This window comes from Liolophura sinensis, chromosome 12, assembly GCF_032854445.1.
Source record: "Liolophura sinensis isolate JHLJ2023 chromosome 12, CUHK_Ljap_v2, whole genome shotgun sequence".
Classification (NCBI taxonomy): domain Eukaryota; kingdom Metazoa; phylum Mollusca; class Polyplacophora; order Chitonida; family Chitonidae; genus Liolophura; species Liolophura sinensis.
The window spans coordinates 12384929-12400989 of NC_088306.1; the positions used below are offsets into that span (position 1 = coordinate 12384929).

General features: G+C 42.2%; 1 protein-coding gene across 1 annotated transcript in view; it reads left to right on the forward strand.

Moving 5' to 3' along the window:
• The window catches only part of LOC135479532 (uncharacterized), a 37032-nt gene that overhangs the window by 12254 nt on the left and 8717 nt on the right, over positions 1-16061 (forward strand). The window contains exon 3 of the mRNA XM_064759407.1: positions 4557-4584. Within this exon, the coding sequence (XP_064615477.1) occupies positions 4557-4584 (28 nt within the window). The remainder of the gene's footprint in view (positions 1-4556; positions 4585-16061) is intronic.

Consider the following 16061-nt stretch of genomic DNA (forward strand, 5'->3'; position numbering starts at 1 on the left):
TTAGGGGTCAATTTTAACTAGACTACGTTCAGGAACGCTCTCGCCACTAACAAGAGCCGATACAAACAGGTATTTATGTCCTGGCATGAGTGACTCGGTAAATATGTAGCTGTGCTTGGGAATGTCCGCGTACCTGCAGGGTGTTGTAGATCGCTCCTACCGCTATGTCGATTAACTATCTGTCACGAGGCATTGCAATCAAATATTCATCACTATCGTAAGAATAATGCTGATGTATTTCTGTGGCGGGCAAGTTCATCAAAGTTAATTTGAAAAGTTACTTGGACAGTGATGTTAGCCTTCAGGCTCGAATTTTTGTAATTTGGAAAAGTACGATGTTATGCGACGCATTATCTTAAGATATTTATCTTTCGATTGTTGAATAAAATATCTGAGTGTGGTCACCTTTCCACTTGCCAACCAATGCAAAACAGTTTTACCCAAAGTCCTTGAAATTTTTGAGAATGAAAAGACATTTAGACACAATTTCTACAGTAAAGTTATCTCAACACGTAACACCACAAGCTCTACAGTCACATCGTTAACACGTAACACGACAAGCTCTACAGTCACATCGATGACACATAACACGACAACCTCTACATTCACATTGGTGACACGTAACACCACAAAGCTCTATAGTCACATCGTTAACACGTAACACCACAAGCTCTACAGTCACATCGGTGACACGTAACACCACAAGCTCTACAGTTACATCGTTAACACGCAACACGACAACCTCTACAGTCACATCGGTGACACATAACACGACAACCTCTACAGTAACATCGTTAACACGTAACACCACAAGCTCTACAGTCACATCGGTGACACGTAACACCACAAAGCTCTACAGTCACATCGGTGACACGTAACACGACAAGCTCTACAGTCACATCGTTAACACGTAACACGACAAGCTCTACAGTCACATCGGTGACACGTAACACCACAAGCTCTTCAGTCACATCTGGTAACACGACAAGGTCTACAGTCACATCGTTAACACGTAACACCACAAGCTCTACAGTCACATCGATGACACATAACACGACAACCTCTACATTCACATTGGTGACACGTAACACCACAAAGCTCTATAGTCACATCGTTAACACGTAACACCACAAGCTCTACAGTCACATCGGTGACACGTAACACCACAAGCTCTACAGTTACATCGTTAACACGTAACACGACAACCTCTACAGTCACATTGTTAACACGTAACACCACAAGCTCTACAGTCACATCGGCGACACGTAACACAACTTCTACAGTCACATCGTTAACACGTAACACCACAAGCTCTACAGTCACATCGGTGACAGGTAACACCACAAGCTCTACAGTCACATCGTTAACACGTAACACCACAAGCTCTACAGTCACATCGATGACACATAACACGACAACCTCTACATTCACATTGGTGACACGTAACACCACAAGCTCTACAGTCACATCGGTGACACGTAACACCACAAGCTCTACAGTTACATCGTTAACACGCAACACCACAAACTCTACAGTCACATCGGTGACACATAACACGACAAGCTCTACAGTCACATCGGTGACACGTAACACCACAAGCTCTACAGTCACATCGTTAACACGTAACACCACAAAGCTCTACAGTCACATCGGTGACAGGTAACACCACAAGCTCTATAGTCACATCGTTAACACGTAACACGACAAGCTCTACAGTCACATTGGTGACACGTAACACCACAAGCTCTTCAGTCACATCTGGTAACACGACAAGGTCTACAGTCACATCGTCAACACGTAACACCACAAGCTCTACAGTCACATCGTTAACACGTAACACCACAAGCTCTACAGTCACATCGATGACACATAACACGACAACCTCTACATTCACATTGGTGACACGTAACACCACAAAGCTCTATAGTCACATCGTTAACACGTAACACCACAAGCTCTACAGTCACATCGGTGACACGTAACACCACAAAGCTCTACAGTCACATCGTCAACACGTAACACGACAAGCTCTACAGTCACATCGGTGACACGTAACACCACAAGCTCTACAGTCACATCGGTGACACGTAACACCACAAGCTCTACAGTTACATCGTTAACACGCAACACCACAAACTCTACAGTCACATCGGTGACACGTAACACGACAAGCTCTACAGTCACATCGTTAACACGTAACACGACAAGCTCTACAGTCACATCGGTGACTCGTAACACCACAAAGCTCTACAGTCACATCGTCAACACGTAACACCACAAACTCTACAGTCACATCGGTGACACATAACATCACAAGCTCTGTAGTCACATCCATGTGTGGAACATCCATAATATTGTAAAGAAAATACAGTCTAAATATTGTTTCCATTTCATAATGTTTAACTTCATAAACTTGTTTGACCAAAAATTCGTTGCCTCAGGTTACGCCATTGTTAATTTTTAATTACATCTTTTCATAAGAGAGTCACATTGATAAAGACATCGTCTCAAAAACAAATTTTCATAACGAGCGACTTTAATGAAAATTTTAATAAATAACAACAACAACAAAGAATAAGAAAAAAATAAGAAACCAAAAATACCCCCCAAAAAGCTAAAATGACAGATTAATCATGATGAGAGAAGACTTCCTTGATGTGTATCCTGTAATGGATGCTCCTGGTGTGGGGTTCTCATTCCACTTGCGCGTTGTCGACCATATCCAGATTAATTACTGGCGAGCGCATCCAACAAATCCCAACTTTGGCTGTCACTGTTCCTTTATGAACAATATAATATCATAAATCAACATGATGTATATAGAACGTTTCAGGACTGTGGATAGACGTGCTAGGTAAATTTTCAAAGGTCAGGACGCGCTTTCACGGAAATGCAGCCGACTGTTGATTGTAACTATCACAACAACATATGTCATGGACATGTATTGCCGGGACAGATATAGTCAACTTCAGTACCGTACAACAGCTTTGTGGAAGTGGATCCGAACATTCGAAATATGAAGAAGAATATACAGGAACATAGTCAGTGGCTGTTGTCAAGAGGAATTGCTCGTATACATGTAATTACCTTCAGAGATCACCGTAAACAGTTGTTTTAATTTTGCTTCCTACGAACCCTTATGGCACCATAATAATTAATACGTGACGTACCGGGGGCATTTAGAGTTATGAACTGCGCCCCCCCCCCCCTCACAAACCCAAAAATAAATTAAATTAAAGGGTACTTTCAAAGCAGCGAAGATGGTGTCGTGACTTGTGTACATGAGAATACTATGATATAGGGATGTGACAGCAACTGGACATGGCTGCTTCCCTCATTTATTCACTCTTACTTCTCGTTCCTTACAGCGCTTTATCGATACAGTGAGACAAACCCCTTTCCATCAGATACGGGCCTTAATATACAAAAAGGTGATATACCCATCAGATGTACGTTTAGACGTCTTTGGAGCCGAAAGGCACGGAGTCAATTCTTACTCTGTATTCATGAATTCAGAATTCACAAAAGTCGCATTAGGGAAAATTTGCTGATCAGTTGACTTGTGAAAACCCGTACGTAAATAGCAATCTGTATGGAGTGCCTCAGTGTCTTGTCACAATAACTTCACAGATTCGCTGTCCACCCGCCGAGAAAGACTTGACCGCTTTATATCACAGCGCTATTCTGTGGACATTCCAGCGGTCAGCTGACTGTCGATGTCCAAGAAAGGCCCATTTCTGCTTCCATTCCATGAGTGCCGGGTAGAAATAAGTTGCTGATATTAACTTAATGAAAGGACAACCAAGAAGCCGGTTTGGTTCATTGGTCCGTAGTGCCTGGGTTATGGCGAATTCAATAAGACATTGAATCCCACACAGCGAATTACTACAAGGAAGGGATATTTAGTGGTTCGAATCACGTATTCCTTTTGGTCACAGATTTCCGCTTCGGGATACAGTATAACTGCCGTGTATGACGACCAGTACAATTCTCGTGACTACTTTATGCCATCTGGAACCAGTTGACTCAATATCGTTAATAACACAATCTATAGACATTCTTTTTGTGACGTCGCGAGCTGAAAGGCATAGTCCAGTTGTTATACTATGTCTCTCGTCAAATTGTCCTTCAGGCTAAGGCATTCTGAACCTCAAAGCAATTTCCGTTGAAGTGTAATTGGTATCATCTGCTGTAGAAGTTTGCCGTATTAATACTGCAGGGTAACTCGCAAATTCATACTGGTCGATCAAAATATGTAAACAAGCATTGTTTTATTATACTTATTTTCCCAACTGTAAAAACAAATATTTCTATAGCAATGGAATAATGTTTTATTTATTCGTACTAATGACTAATTTTCACAGGTTTATTAGGTACTTTCTGGTACGATAAATCTAGAACCGACTACATCGATTCTAGTACCTCCCATTTACAGCTGACATTTCAGCTGTAAATCAGTGTGATTTTGGCCTGGTTGATCGGGATAACTCCATTGATCATTGGAAACTTTAACAGATAGTAGTGGGAATAAATCGTAATTTTCTTTATATTTTCAGCTTTTCTGGACACTTCCTCGGCTTATGGGTGAGTACATATGATACTTTTGTATTAATTACACATTTGTTCACCAGGAGGATGAAGTCAACGAACTCAGATTTCAGATTTCTTCCAGCTAACATAAATACTTTATATATTGGCTTCAAAGATGCTTTGCAACAGGATTATCTTATTAGGGAATGAAATCTTTTTAAAACAAATTAAGCTTGCAAAACTGACCCATGGATGAGCTATAGGAAATCGATATCTTCCCCAAATCCTAATACAGCTCCATTCGCTAAAAGTGGAAATAACCCAATCAGAATTATGTTGAGACAAATCGTGTGTTATTTTTTCCAGCTTGCATTATTCGATAGGTTAAAGTGGTCATAAAGTCAGTCACTAAATCTAAATTAATTTCCTTAGAAGTTTTCAGAGGTGTTTTAAATTTTTAAAAAATCTCTGCAACGTATATTTATTTATTTATTTGATTGGTGTTTACGCCGTACTCAAGAATATTTCACTTATAAGACGGTGGCCAGTATTATTGTGGGAGAAAACCGGGCAGAGCCCGGGGGGAAACCCACGACCATTCGCAGGTTGATGACAGGCCTTCCCACGTACGGCAGGAGAGGGCGAGCTGGACTTGAACTCACAGTGACCACATTGGTGAGAGGCTCCTGGGTCATTACGCTGCGCTAGCGCGCTAACCAACTGCAAAGAATATGAAAGAATGAATAGCAAATGATACTCAGTACATGACCACTCATTTGGTTACGCTAATTTGCCATGTTAGCTATCTAGATGGACGTAACATCCGTATGAGCTCTACTGTAGCGTTGGTGTTCTATTAAAACAACGTTGCACGTTTCCGAAATTAGGTGTACGTGATCGGGCATGAAAGTCTGATGGAGAAAAGTACAAGTACAACACGTCACATACTCTACTCAAGAGTTTCAGCTTTGTTCCGTTTTCAAAGGACTGAAGTTTCCTTGAGTTGACAGTATGTTAGGGCGAACGTGAAGGCAAACGTCGTTGGCACAGCGTCGTCCTTAGATCGTCCTTTTCGTCTTCGACATCAAGGAATCTACCGAGCACATCAGGGCCTTGTCATTTGGAGCAGACTTTTTCCTATCGACGTTGGGAAGACATTTCCTTAATAAGTGTGGCTTAGCTAAGGAATTATGCAGTGAAATCTTCTGATTCTCAAACAACAGATATCCTGAGGCGGTTACGTTGCCAACTCGCACTGACAAATTACTGCCCAAGAGGTAATATTCAGACACGGGTAGCCGTTCTCAGTTCCACATAAACGTGTGACTCTTCAGTTGAATCAAAATTTTTCAGTTTACACCTTAAAACAATCTCGAAATCCGACTTATTGTAGAGATGTCTATCTATCTACCATAAGAGGGCGCACTATCTCGTGACGCATGAAGGGGAGAGTGCAACGACTGGTTGACCCGTATCTGTATAACTACTCGGGCGGGGCGGCATACTTGCCTTCGGTAAGGCGTCTCAGTGAAGCAGCACTAGATAAAAAAGCGGTGGAAATCCGTCCTGCAACAAGGAGGCACATTACATGCGGTCTAAGGATTCCTTCGTCGTCATATGACTGAAAAATTGATAAGTATGACGTTAAACCCCAAGCATTCACTCACTCTCTCGTGACGCTTTAATATTAGCGGTTCGTGAAGTCCCTAAGGGCCTGTACCACATGTATACTCGGGCGTGAACTGTCTGTCAGCGCAATATTCCCATGCAATGTTAATTCCATCTTCTCCGCTTTCAAAACTTTGTTCTAATGCCTATGAGTAGATTTACTTCTTACTTTCTAGGTATATATAGTGACACTCTTTATGTTCGCGTTACAGTTGTTGTCAGCAAAATTACAGTCGAACATTACCGTTGGCAAACGGCCTTCAGAACGTTGTTTACTTCTAAACCAATCTTTTAGCAGTAGTAACTGTGTCTATAGTACGCTATATTCCGGGCCTGACTTGAACTCAGCTCATGTCACCTTGAAACAGGGCGCCTCGTCCGTTCCTAATATAATTAAGACGCTCGTTAGCCGACGGGACGAGGTGTCATTCAGTGGACTTAATTCTACGAGCCTGACAAACTGACGCTGTCTACGCGAGCTTGTCCGAATCACCTGCTTCATGGGGGGTCGTGGTATAGAGACCACGGCGAGAGAGAGAGACGAGTTGTTGACGATCAGTCACCACAACCAAGCAGACTGTTCTGTAATTGCTTTCTAATAAGCATAAATATCCAGCAAATGAGCCCGTCTAGCTTGCTTAGCCGCACAGCTGTGTAAGTACCCACCCTCTTCACTCCCGCGGCACTTTTGCGAAGCTCTCACACCCCTCTCCCAGCACTCACCACTATGTTAACTTGATAGAGAAGTTTCCCTTCTCGTCCCTTGCTACGGACCGTAGAACAATTTTCACGTTATTCTGACTAAAACAATACGATCGGAATGCAGACATAATTACTAGTAATCAAGCCACATCCACGGCGTTGTCTACTCGTGAATAATACGATAGTGACGTGCTGGTAAACACTGGAACCATTTTGGTCAGCCCACTGAATCATGATACCATGGTAGTGTAGGTGTTAATCGTGAAGAGAGATGCTTACCTAAAAACCATCAGCCGCAAAATGAAGACATTAGCTCATTAGTCGCTGGGTTGTTACATCTGAGAACATTAAACAGTCGAGAAAAGTAAAAGAGTGAATAAATGATTATGGCTTTACGCCAAATTGACAATATATCAACAATATCGAGGTGACTAAATGAAGGGAAAAATAGCTGAAGCAGCCATAGTAACAGAGCTCCAGTTGTAAAAGTATCGACGAATTTTACGCAGTAATTGGCTAGGCAAAAACCGAATAGGACTAAGAATACTCCGAACCATGGGCTTTAGGGATTTACGACGTTAATCTGTCTATAGTTTCTTGTCATCTCATTTACCGATTCAATTCATGTATTATTCGGCGTTCCTCACGTTAATGCTTTTGAATGCGCTAGACTGGTTAAGCGATTGCTAACTATGGTTATTTATTTTATCTTATTTATTTATTGACCTGCTGTCGGCTTTGGGCAACTGGACCAGCGAGATACCCTAATTTATCTTGGTTTCTGTCATGTTCTTATTTGTGGACATGAACAAAACGTAGACAAAAACCCCGCGGGCTGTGTTTTATATTTGTGTCTAACTCCGCTTACCCTGAGGCTGACACGTGCATAAGCCTCAGTGCTTTTACAGTTATTCCCGGCATCAGTGGTAAGGGATGACTGCATTTCTCTGCATATTTTATGTATTTGGACATTACTGTTAGTAATTGTGTCAGAAACTGGCCTTGTGATTATTGATCGTGAATGTCAGGTCTGATATGTCAGGACTGGATCCGTGTTTCCGGAGTCAGAAGAAGTTATTATTACGATGTGTGAGCTAATAGTCACTATTTCGCACAAGTGAAATATTATATTTATGTAGTGCAGGTTCTCATTTCTTACAGAGCATCCAAAAATTGTGGTAAATGACTGAAAAAACAGAAAAGTAGAAAACCAACGAAGGCTAAGCCAAACTGTTGTTTCAAACACTGTAACACAAACGCATACATCTTTGTCTATCAGCCTGCATGGTGAACGCTGTGATAGCGTCTTAGCTGACCACTCCTGGATAAAGTATTAAGAACCAAATCCCAGATGATCCTTTAATTTGGTTTAATTCGTTTTCTCGTTATCAGTAAACTGCATGCCCGGGGAGAATTTATCCATGATGCATTCGTTACACTCCATGGAATCATTTGAACGTATTGAACGCTAAACCCAGGGCAATGTCGCTCTTATGTCCGGGTAAACCTCTTTAATACAGCGTTCGCTGGAGTGAAAGACAATTGTAATTTCCTTTCAAGGTTAATATCTTGAATGAACAGAATCGACCTGAATGTTCAATTGGCGGAGCGTCATTTAGAGCAAGAGTTCTTTACTGGGATACATTTACATAGCCGTGCCCATTATTTATTGCAGATGGGGTAGTTAAGTGGAACAATTTACACAAAATCTCTCATCTGCAGGTACAATGCCCAGCGAAAAAATGTCAGTGTACACTGGTATCTTTGAAGTGTGCAGTAATTATGCGAAAGGCAACCAACATTTCATGACGTCATCAATTCGAAGTTTTCCATGCAGTTTAAATGTAGTTATCAATAATAAAGTCAATCCGCCCCAGACGCTGCGGTTTCTCTTAGCCATAAAACTAGCCACAATAAAAAACATAGATAAAGTGAATAAGTAAAACTTTAAATTATTCTTTCAGATTGACAAATACTACCTCTATACACCACGGAACGTCAAAAGTGCAGCACGGTGCAGCTTTTCGTGTTCTTGTGCATTTGGTATCCCTTCTTGGCACTTACTAAACGCCCAGTAAGGTAGAGAAGTTGGCTGACCTAGTGAAAGTCTATAAATCAAGCAATTCATGGGACTTGTTCTGAGACTAACTACCTGCCGTATAACGATCACGTCTTTAGGAGGCTCAACCTCACAAACAAGCTTCTGGTCCCGTGGTTTAGCACCAGTACCTGTCTCGTAACCGTGTATGAGACGGCCGCCAGGCCGCCATTATCATTTCTAGGTCCGCACTTAATCGCATTAAACCCACCGGACGTGGCGGAGGAGAGCCATATTCCAATCATGGAATCACGGCCTGGCAGTCGGCGCTGAAGAAGGCCGGCGGTGGTTCTTACCTCGTTTTATCCAAAATGGACTGATTACATGGCCAAAATGTCCCTCATAATCTCTCCTCGGTGGCGGGATTTAAGGGAAAGATCTGTCCTCCACCACGAGCGGTAGTTTGAGGCGATTGACATGGATCTCTTCATATAGCACGGCTATGTTTGCACGATTTAGGGCCAAGTGCGGCATTGTTCTATTAACTTTAACCCTTTTACTGGACGAAATATGGTGAAATGTGTGATTGAAAAAAAGGAAATGCCTGGCCTTGCTCGCAACTCCCTACACTTTTTAGTACCACTTTGACCTTATATTTCTAGCGAGTACAAAGCTATTTATTGAACGACTGAAATAAAAAAGGCCTGTTTCACTCCAGAACGATATCCCGATTGTCACCAGAGTCATGCTGTCAGATTCTGGGATGGAATAACCAAGGGTAATGATAGAAGCAGTTTATCTGCTATAACGTCAATTAGACACGTCACATTTCTTAGATATTTCATTTGCTCTGCGCAGGTGAGACATGTTCTCTGCATATTATTGAGTTTCAGTCGAACTGACTCTCTCCATTCTAGCCTAACACGTCTTTGATAGCAGATCAACAGAACAGATGATACCTCTGTGATAAAATTTCCACAGGTAATCTTTCTGCGAAGATCACGGAATTGGGATATTTATTTGCATGTCTTAACGTTGACTGACTTCTATGTCGCTCTCAGTTGTAAGAAAAACCCAAAGGGTAAAACTTTCAGATGTCATTTCTGGGATAAGTATGACGCACTGACGAGTTTTTATAAACGAGACTGATTATTTATTCGTTCTTTATTGGGGGTGTATGTGGTACTGAGGTCTGTTTCACTTACACGGCGACGGTCAGGATCTGGAACCGAAGGAAACGACCACCCTTCGCATCTAACGCATACACACTTGGCAGAGATTGGCAAAGAAAGATAAGCTTTGAGTTGTTCTGTTTTGCTCATTTCTGCCAGCTTCTGCGTGCATAGAAAAGAGAACGAGACAAAAAGTGCACACCGATTAGTGTGCCTAAAGGATATTTAATCGTTGTGAAGGAATTCTGATGTATTGTAACTGTCATTCTTTCCCCATCTTTCATTAAATGTTTGAACTATAAATGCAATACACGAGACTTATCAATCGATGAAAAATACTATGTGGATGTTACAAGATCCTCCAACACAAGCTTGTGTTACATTTTATGGAGACATTAAGGTGAAACATGCTGCCGCATCGGGGATTAATCTACGTAAAATTCTCTGTTGACATGTTTGTAGATAAAAAATTCAGCATTTATGTACTATTTTTTCACGCAAAAAAACGAGATATTCATTCACAAAATAGAGTGCCGTACTTAGTTTAAGACCAAACTTGTTGTGGACATGCGCATTTTTATCTGTGCAACTACTGTTATCTCCCATTACAATATTTTCTTCTATTTTCACTCTACCTGTCAAGGTGAAAACATCTAATATCAGTTCACGACGTAAAATGACCCGTGCTTGTGTTTGAACGCCACGAAATGCCGCTATTCATTTTCCATTAGCTTTTGTTGCTTTTTTAAGCAAGGTGTCCTATTCAAAGTTATTATGTATATTTGTATGCACGCAGACTGTGGAGGAAAGAAATACGCCAAAACAACAGATCATGTATAATCCTAGAGTAACAAAAACGGCAGATGGTCCTGACTGTTCACACCTTAAAGATGACAAGACCATGGATAGCCCACACGGTGCGTTTGTGGATCTACAGGCAGTTTACATCTTCGAAATGACAAGATCATGGATAGCCCAAACGGTGCGTTTGTGGATCTACAGGCAGTTTACACCTTCCGGATGACAAGATCATGGATAGTCCACACGGTGCGTTTGTGGATCTGCAGACAGTTTACACCTTCGAGATGACAAGATCACGGGTAGCCCACACGGTGCGTTTGTGGATCTACAGGCAGTTTACACCTTTGAGATGACAACATCATGGATAGCCCACACGGTGCGTTTCTGTATCTACAGACAGTTTACAACTTTGAAATGAGAAGATCATGGATAGCCCACACGGTGCGTTTCTGTATCTACAGACAGTTTACACCTTCGAAATGACAAGATCATGGATAGTCAATACGGTGCGTTTGTGGATCTACAGGCAGTTTATACCTTCCGGATGACAAGATCATGGATAGCCTACACGGTGTGTTTCTGGACCTACAGGCAGTTTACACCTTCGAGATGATAAGATCATGGATAGCCCAAACGGTGCGTTTGTGGATCTACAGACAGTTTACACCTTCGAGATGACAAGATCATGGAAAGCCCACACCGTGCGTTTGTGGATCTACATACAGTTTACACCTTCCGGATGACAAGATCATGGATAACCCACACCGTGTGTTTGTGGATCTACAGGCAGTTTACATCTTCGAAATGACAAGATCATGGATAGCCCAAACGGTGCGTTTGTGGATCTACAGACAGTTTACACCTTTGAGATGACAAGATCATGGCTAGCCCACACGGTGCGTTTGTGGATCTACAGACAGTTTACACCTTTGAGATGACAAGATCATGGATAGTCCGCACGGTGCGTTTGTGGATCTACAGACAGTTTACACCTTCGAGATGACAAGATCATGGATAACCCACACGGTGTGTTTGTGGATCTACAGACAGTTTACACCTTCGAGATGACAAGATCATGGATAGGCCAAACGGTGCGTTTGTGGATCTACAGACAGTTTACACCTTCGAGATGACTAGATCATGGATAGGCCAAACGGTGCGTTTGTGGATCTACAGACAGTTTACACCTTCCGGATGACAAGATCATGGATAACCCACACGGTGTGTTTGTGGATCTACAGACAGTTTACACCTTCGAGATGACAAGATCATGGATAGGCCAAACGGTGCGTTTGTGGATCTACAGACAGTTTACACCTTTGAGATGACTAGATCATGGATAGCCCACACGGTGCGTTTCTGGATCTACAGACAGTTTACACCTACAAGACAACAGATACCCCAGATGATAATCTCCTGGATCTGTAGACAGTTTACACCTTCAAGTTGACAAGACAACAGATAGTCCAGATTGCCGCTAACGGATCTGCAGACAGTTTACATCTAAAAGCTGAGAAGACAACAGATAGCCCAGATGACACACTCCTGGATCTGTAGACAGTTTACACCTTCAAGTTGACAAGACAACAGATAGTCCAGATTGTCGCTAACGGATCTGCAGACAGTTTACACCTAGAAGCTGAGAAGACAACATATAGCCCAGATGATATGCTCCTGGATCTATAGACAGTCTACACCTTTAAAGTTGACAACACAACAGATAGTCCAGATTGCCGCTAACGGATCTGCAGACAGTTTACACCTAGAAGCTGAGAAGACAACATATAGCCCAGATGATATGCTCCTGGATCTATAGACAGTCTACACCTTTAAAGTTGACAACACAACAGATAGTCCAGATTGCCGCTAACGGATCTGCAGACAGTTTACACCTAGAAGCTGAGAAGACAACATATAGCCCAGATGATATGCTCCTGGATCTATAGACAGTCTACACCTTTAAAGTTGACAACACAACAGATAGTCCAGGTTGCCGCTAACGGATCTGCAGACAGTTTACATCTAAAAGCTGAGAAGACAACATATAGCCCAGATGACACACTCCTGGATCTGTAGACAGTTTACACCTTCAAGTTGACAAGACAACAGATAGTCCAGATTGTCGCTAACGGATCTGCAGACAGTTTACACCTAGAAGCTGAGAAGACAACATATAGCCCAGATGATATGCTCCTGGATCTATAGACAGTCTACACCTTTAAAGTTGACAACACAACAGATAGTCCAGATTGCCGCTAACGGATCTGCAGACAGTTTACACCTAGAAGCTGAGAAGACAACATATAGCCCAGATGATATGCTCCTGGATCTATAGACAGTCTACACCTTTAAAGTTGACAACACAACAGATAGTCCAGATTGTCGCTAACGGATCTGCAGGCAGTTTACACCTACAAGCGGAGAGGACAACATATAGCCCAGATGATATGCTCCTGGATCTATAGACAGTCTATACCTTTAAAGTTGACAACACAACAGATAGTCCAGATTGCCGCTAACGGATCTGCAGACAGTTTACACCTACAAACGGAGAAGACAACATATAGACCAGATGATTGGATCTATAGACAGCTTTCATATTTTATTTTCACTCTGGCGAAAATAACAACATAAATTGTGCTTGAATGGTCATCAATGTTCCAGCAAATTATGTCATATTTAGCGAGTACATATAGCACCTAGATGCTTTTCATGAATCCTGTGAATGTTAGGATGACTTTACGTCAGAGTTTTCCCGAATTCAGAAACTAACACTGACAATACGTGGCTCTCGTACGTTGTCTTTTGTGTTGAAACTTTGTGTTAATTTTTAGGGGACATGGTTTTGGGCAATTTTCTTCTCGGGTTGTCTTCTTAGTGACTGGAGAGATTATCAGAGGTCACGGACATATTCCAGAAAAGGAAAGCAGATTTATGTGCAAAATATAATGCAAAAACGGATAGCAAACCCAGTTACTTTCCAAGGTGTGCAAGAAATATTGAGTGAAAATGAAGTTAGCCTCTATATCTGAGGCAAGAATTGTCACATTTTACGCTAATTGCATTATTCAAGCCTTCCGAAAGAGACCTAATGAATAGCACGATTGTGAGATATAGATTTAGTTCGGTCACACAGAGCGGCTGATATATAGCCACTTGACATCTTCACCGCAGTCAGCATGTTTTAGATTTATACCACTTAGGCGCCATAGTGCAGCACGGTAATGCCTGCAAGATTTATTGACTTGTTCTCGTCATGGATCGAGTGCCGGTAAATTGCACAACGACGGCCCAAAGCTTGGTGTGAAAAGGTTCACCTTTATCTGGACGTGCTTTGTGTTGGTGGATCGACCGTGTGGGAAAACGAGAAAACCAAGAAGGCAATTGTACCCCGTCCCTCAACGGAATGCCTACAGAAATGATCGACACATCGATGTCTATATTCTCGCCAAAGCTCAAAGTGTCACTTAACGGTTTCATAACAACAGACATCTTAAGGCCCACGAAAACATCAAAGTTGTGATGTGAATGTGCGGAAGGTGTTTTTCTCATGTGAAAGACCCGGGATTTCTGAATGGAAGAGCCCTTTACATTTTGGTAATGTAATCGTTGGCTTAACCCTTGAAACGTTTGTGGTAACACGGAACTGCATGAACGAACACAACTAAAAAATCGTTCTTTAAATTTGTTCTTGAAAAATTGCTTGCAAAAGTCCATGTTTTCAGACACGAGGTGTGCGTGCTTTCTTCTACTCCCAAACCCTCACCGGCTATGAGCGTTAGGCCAGGAGGTTTTCATGTACCCAGCGAGGTGTGACACCGTCACACTCTCCCACACTGCCCCCTCCCCTCCCCGCCCGCCCATGCTGTAGGCTGATACATTGTATTCTTGCAAAAACCAGCTACTGATGAACAACGCATCCCCGAGGTGTGGTCATTTTGCCTTGTTTCGATGTAATTGAACATCACTGCGTTTGTTTTTACCTTAGGTTGCTGAAACCTTTGTACCAAGGAGCATATAAGTTTGCATGAAACACTTGCATGAATGACCTCAAAACCTGAGGTATGTTGTTCAAGGCCGAATGACACCGGCTTTGTGTGGCCACGTGTTATGATCTATTTCACAGTCGCCGCTATTCTGGTTTTGTTCTCCTAGCCAGAATCCTGTATATCGCACTCTGCTCTGTCAGTCTCTTCTATCTATGCTCTTACTCTGAAACCTCTCTGAGTGCAGCTTTACCTCATGAGGAATGTCTCGTACCTGGTGAGGTGAGGTAGATTCGATCCGGTATTGCTACACGCATAAACAAGTCTCCAGTCGTCCCCTTGATAGTGGGGTAAAACACCAATCATATCATTCAATGAATACAAAGGTAAAGAAGAAGGTTATAACAAATTTCAGTGTTGAAAAAATGAAATACCGCTGTTCTGTACACCATCCAGAACCCATGACATTCTGTGCAACATTACTTGTCTAAAGATTTCAGTGTCCTTATTGGCTACACGATATTCCATATACCCAGAAGTAAATGAATACTAAAGACTTATTAGCACAATTTAAGTTATATCAAGTGCTTTATCAACTCCTTTGGAGAGCATCCAACGTGCTGTTTTTAAGCAAAATAATAGTTGGGACTCGGGAACCCCGTCAACGTCAAGTTTTTTATTTTATCTACCTGACCATGCTGCGCCGACACTGACGCCTAAGTCCCCTATCTTTTGTCTTTAACAACAGAGACACGACGGCGGCATACCAATGGCTGTCTTATGGTTCTCAAAGGCAGCCGAAGTCCAGGTGATCTCACTGTCTCCGCCCGATAACGGACGGAGACGCCGCCTGGGAATATTCAAAGTCAGTGAGACATGGTAATTCGTTTAGAGAGGTTGAGACAACTGGTGTCAGCCATTTTATTCTCCTTGTACAAATCAAATAAAGCGACCGGGGACCTTTACAAGCCAATACATTATTGAAGGAAATACCAACCACTTGCTGAACAGAAGAACATGCCAACATTTCAATATCGCCAGACGAAATTATCGGGAAAATATCGGTGGACTTCGGTTATGTGCAGGTCTGGTAGGTTTCCGGGCAATCCGTCCAGCTAGTCAGCGTGAAATACCATCCATGTGATAATGTCAAGATTACGAACA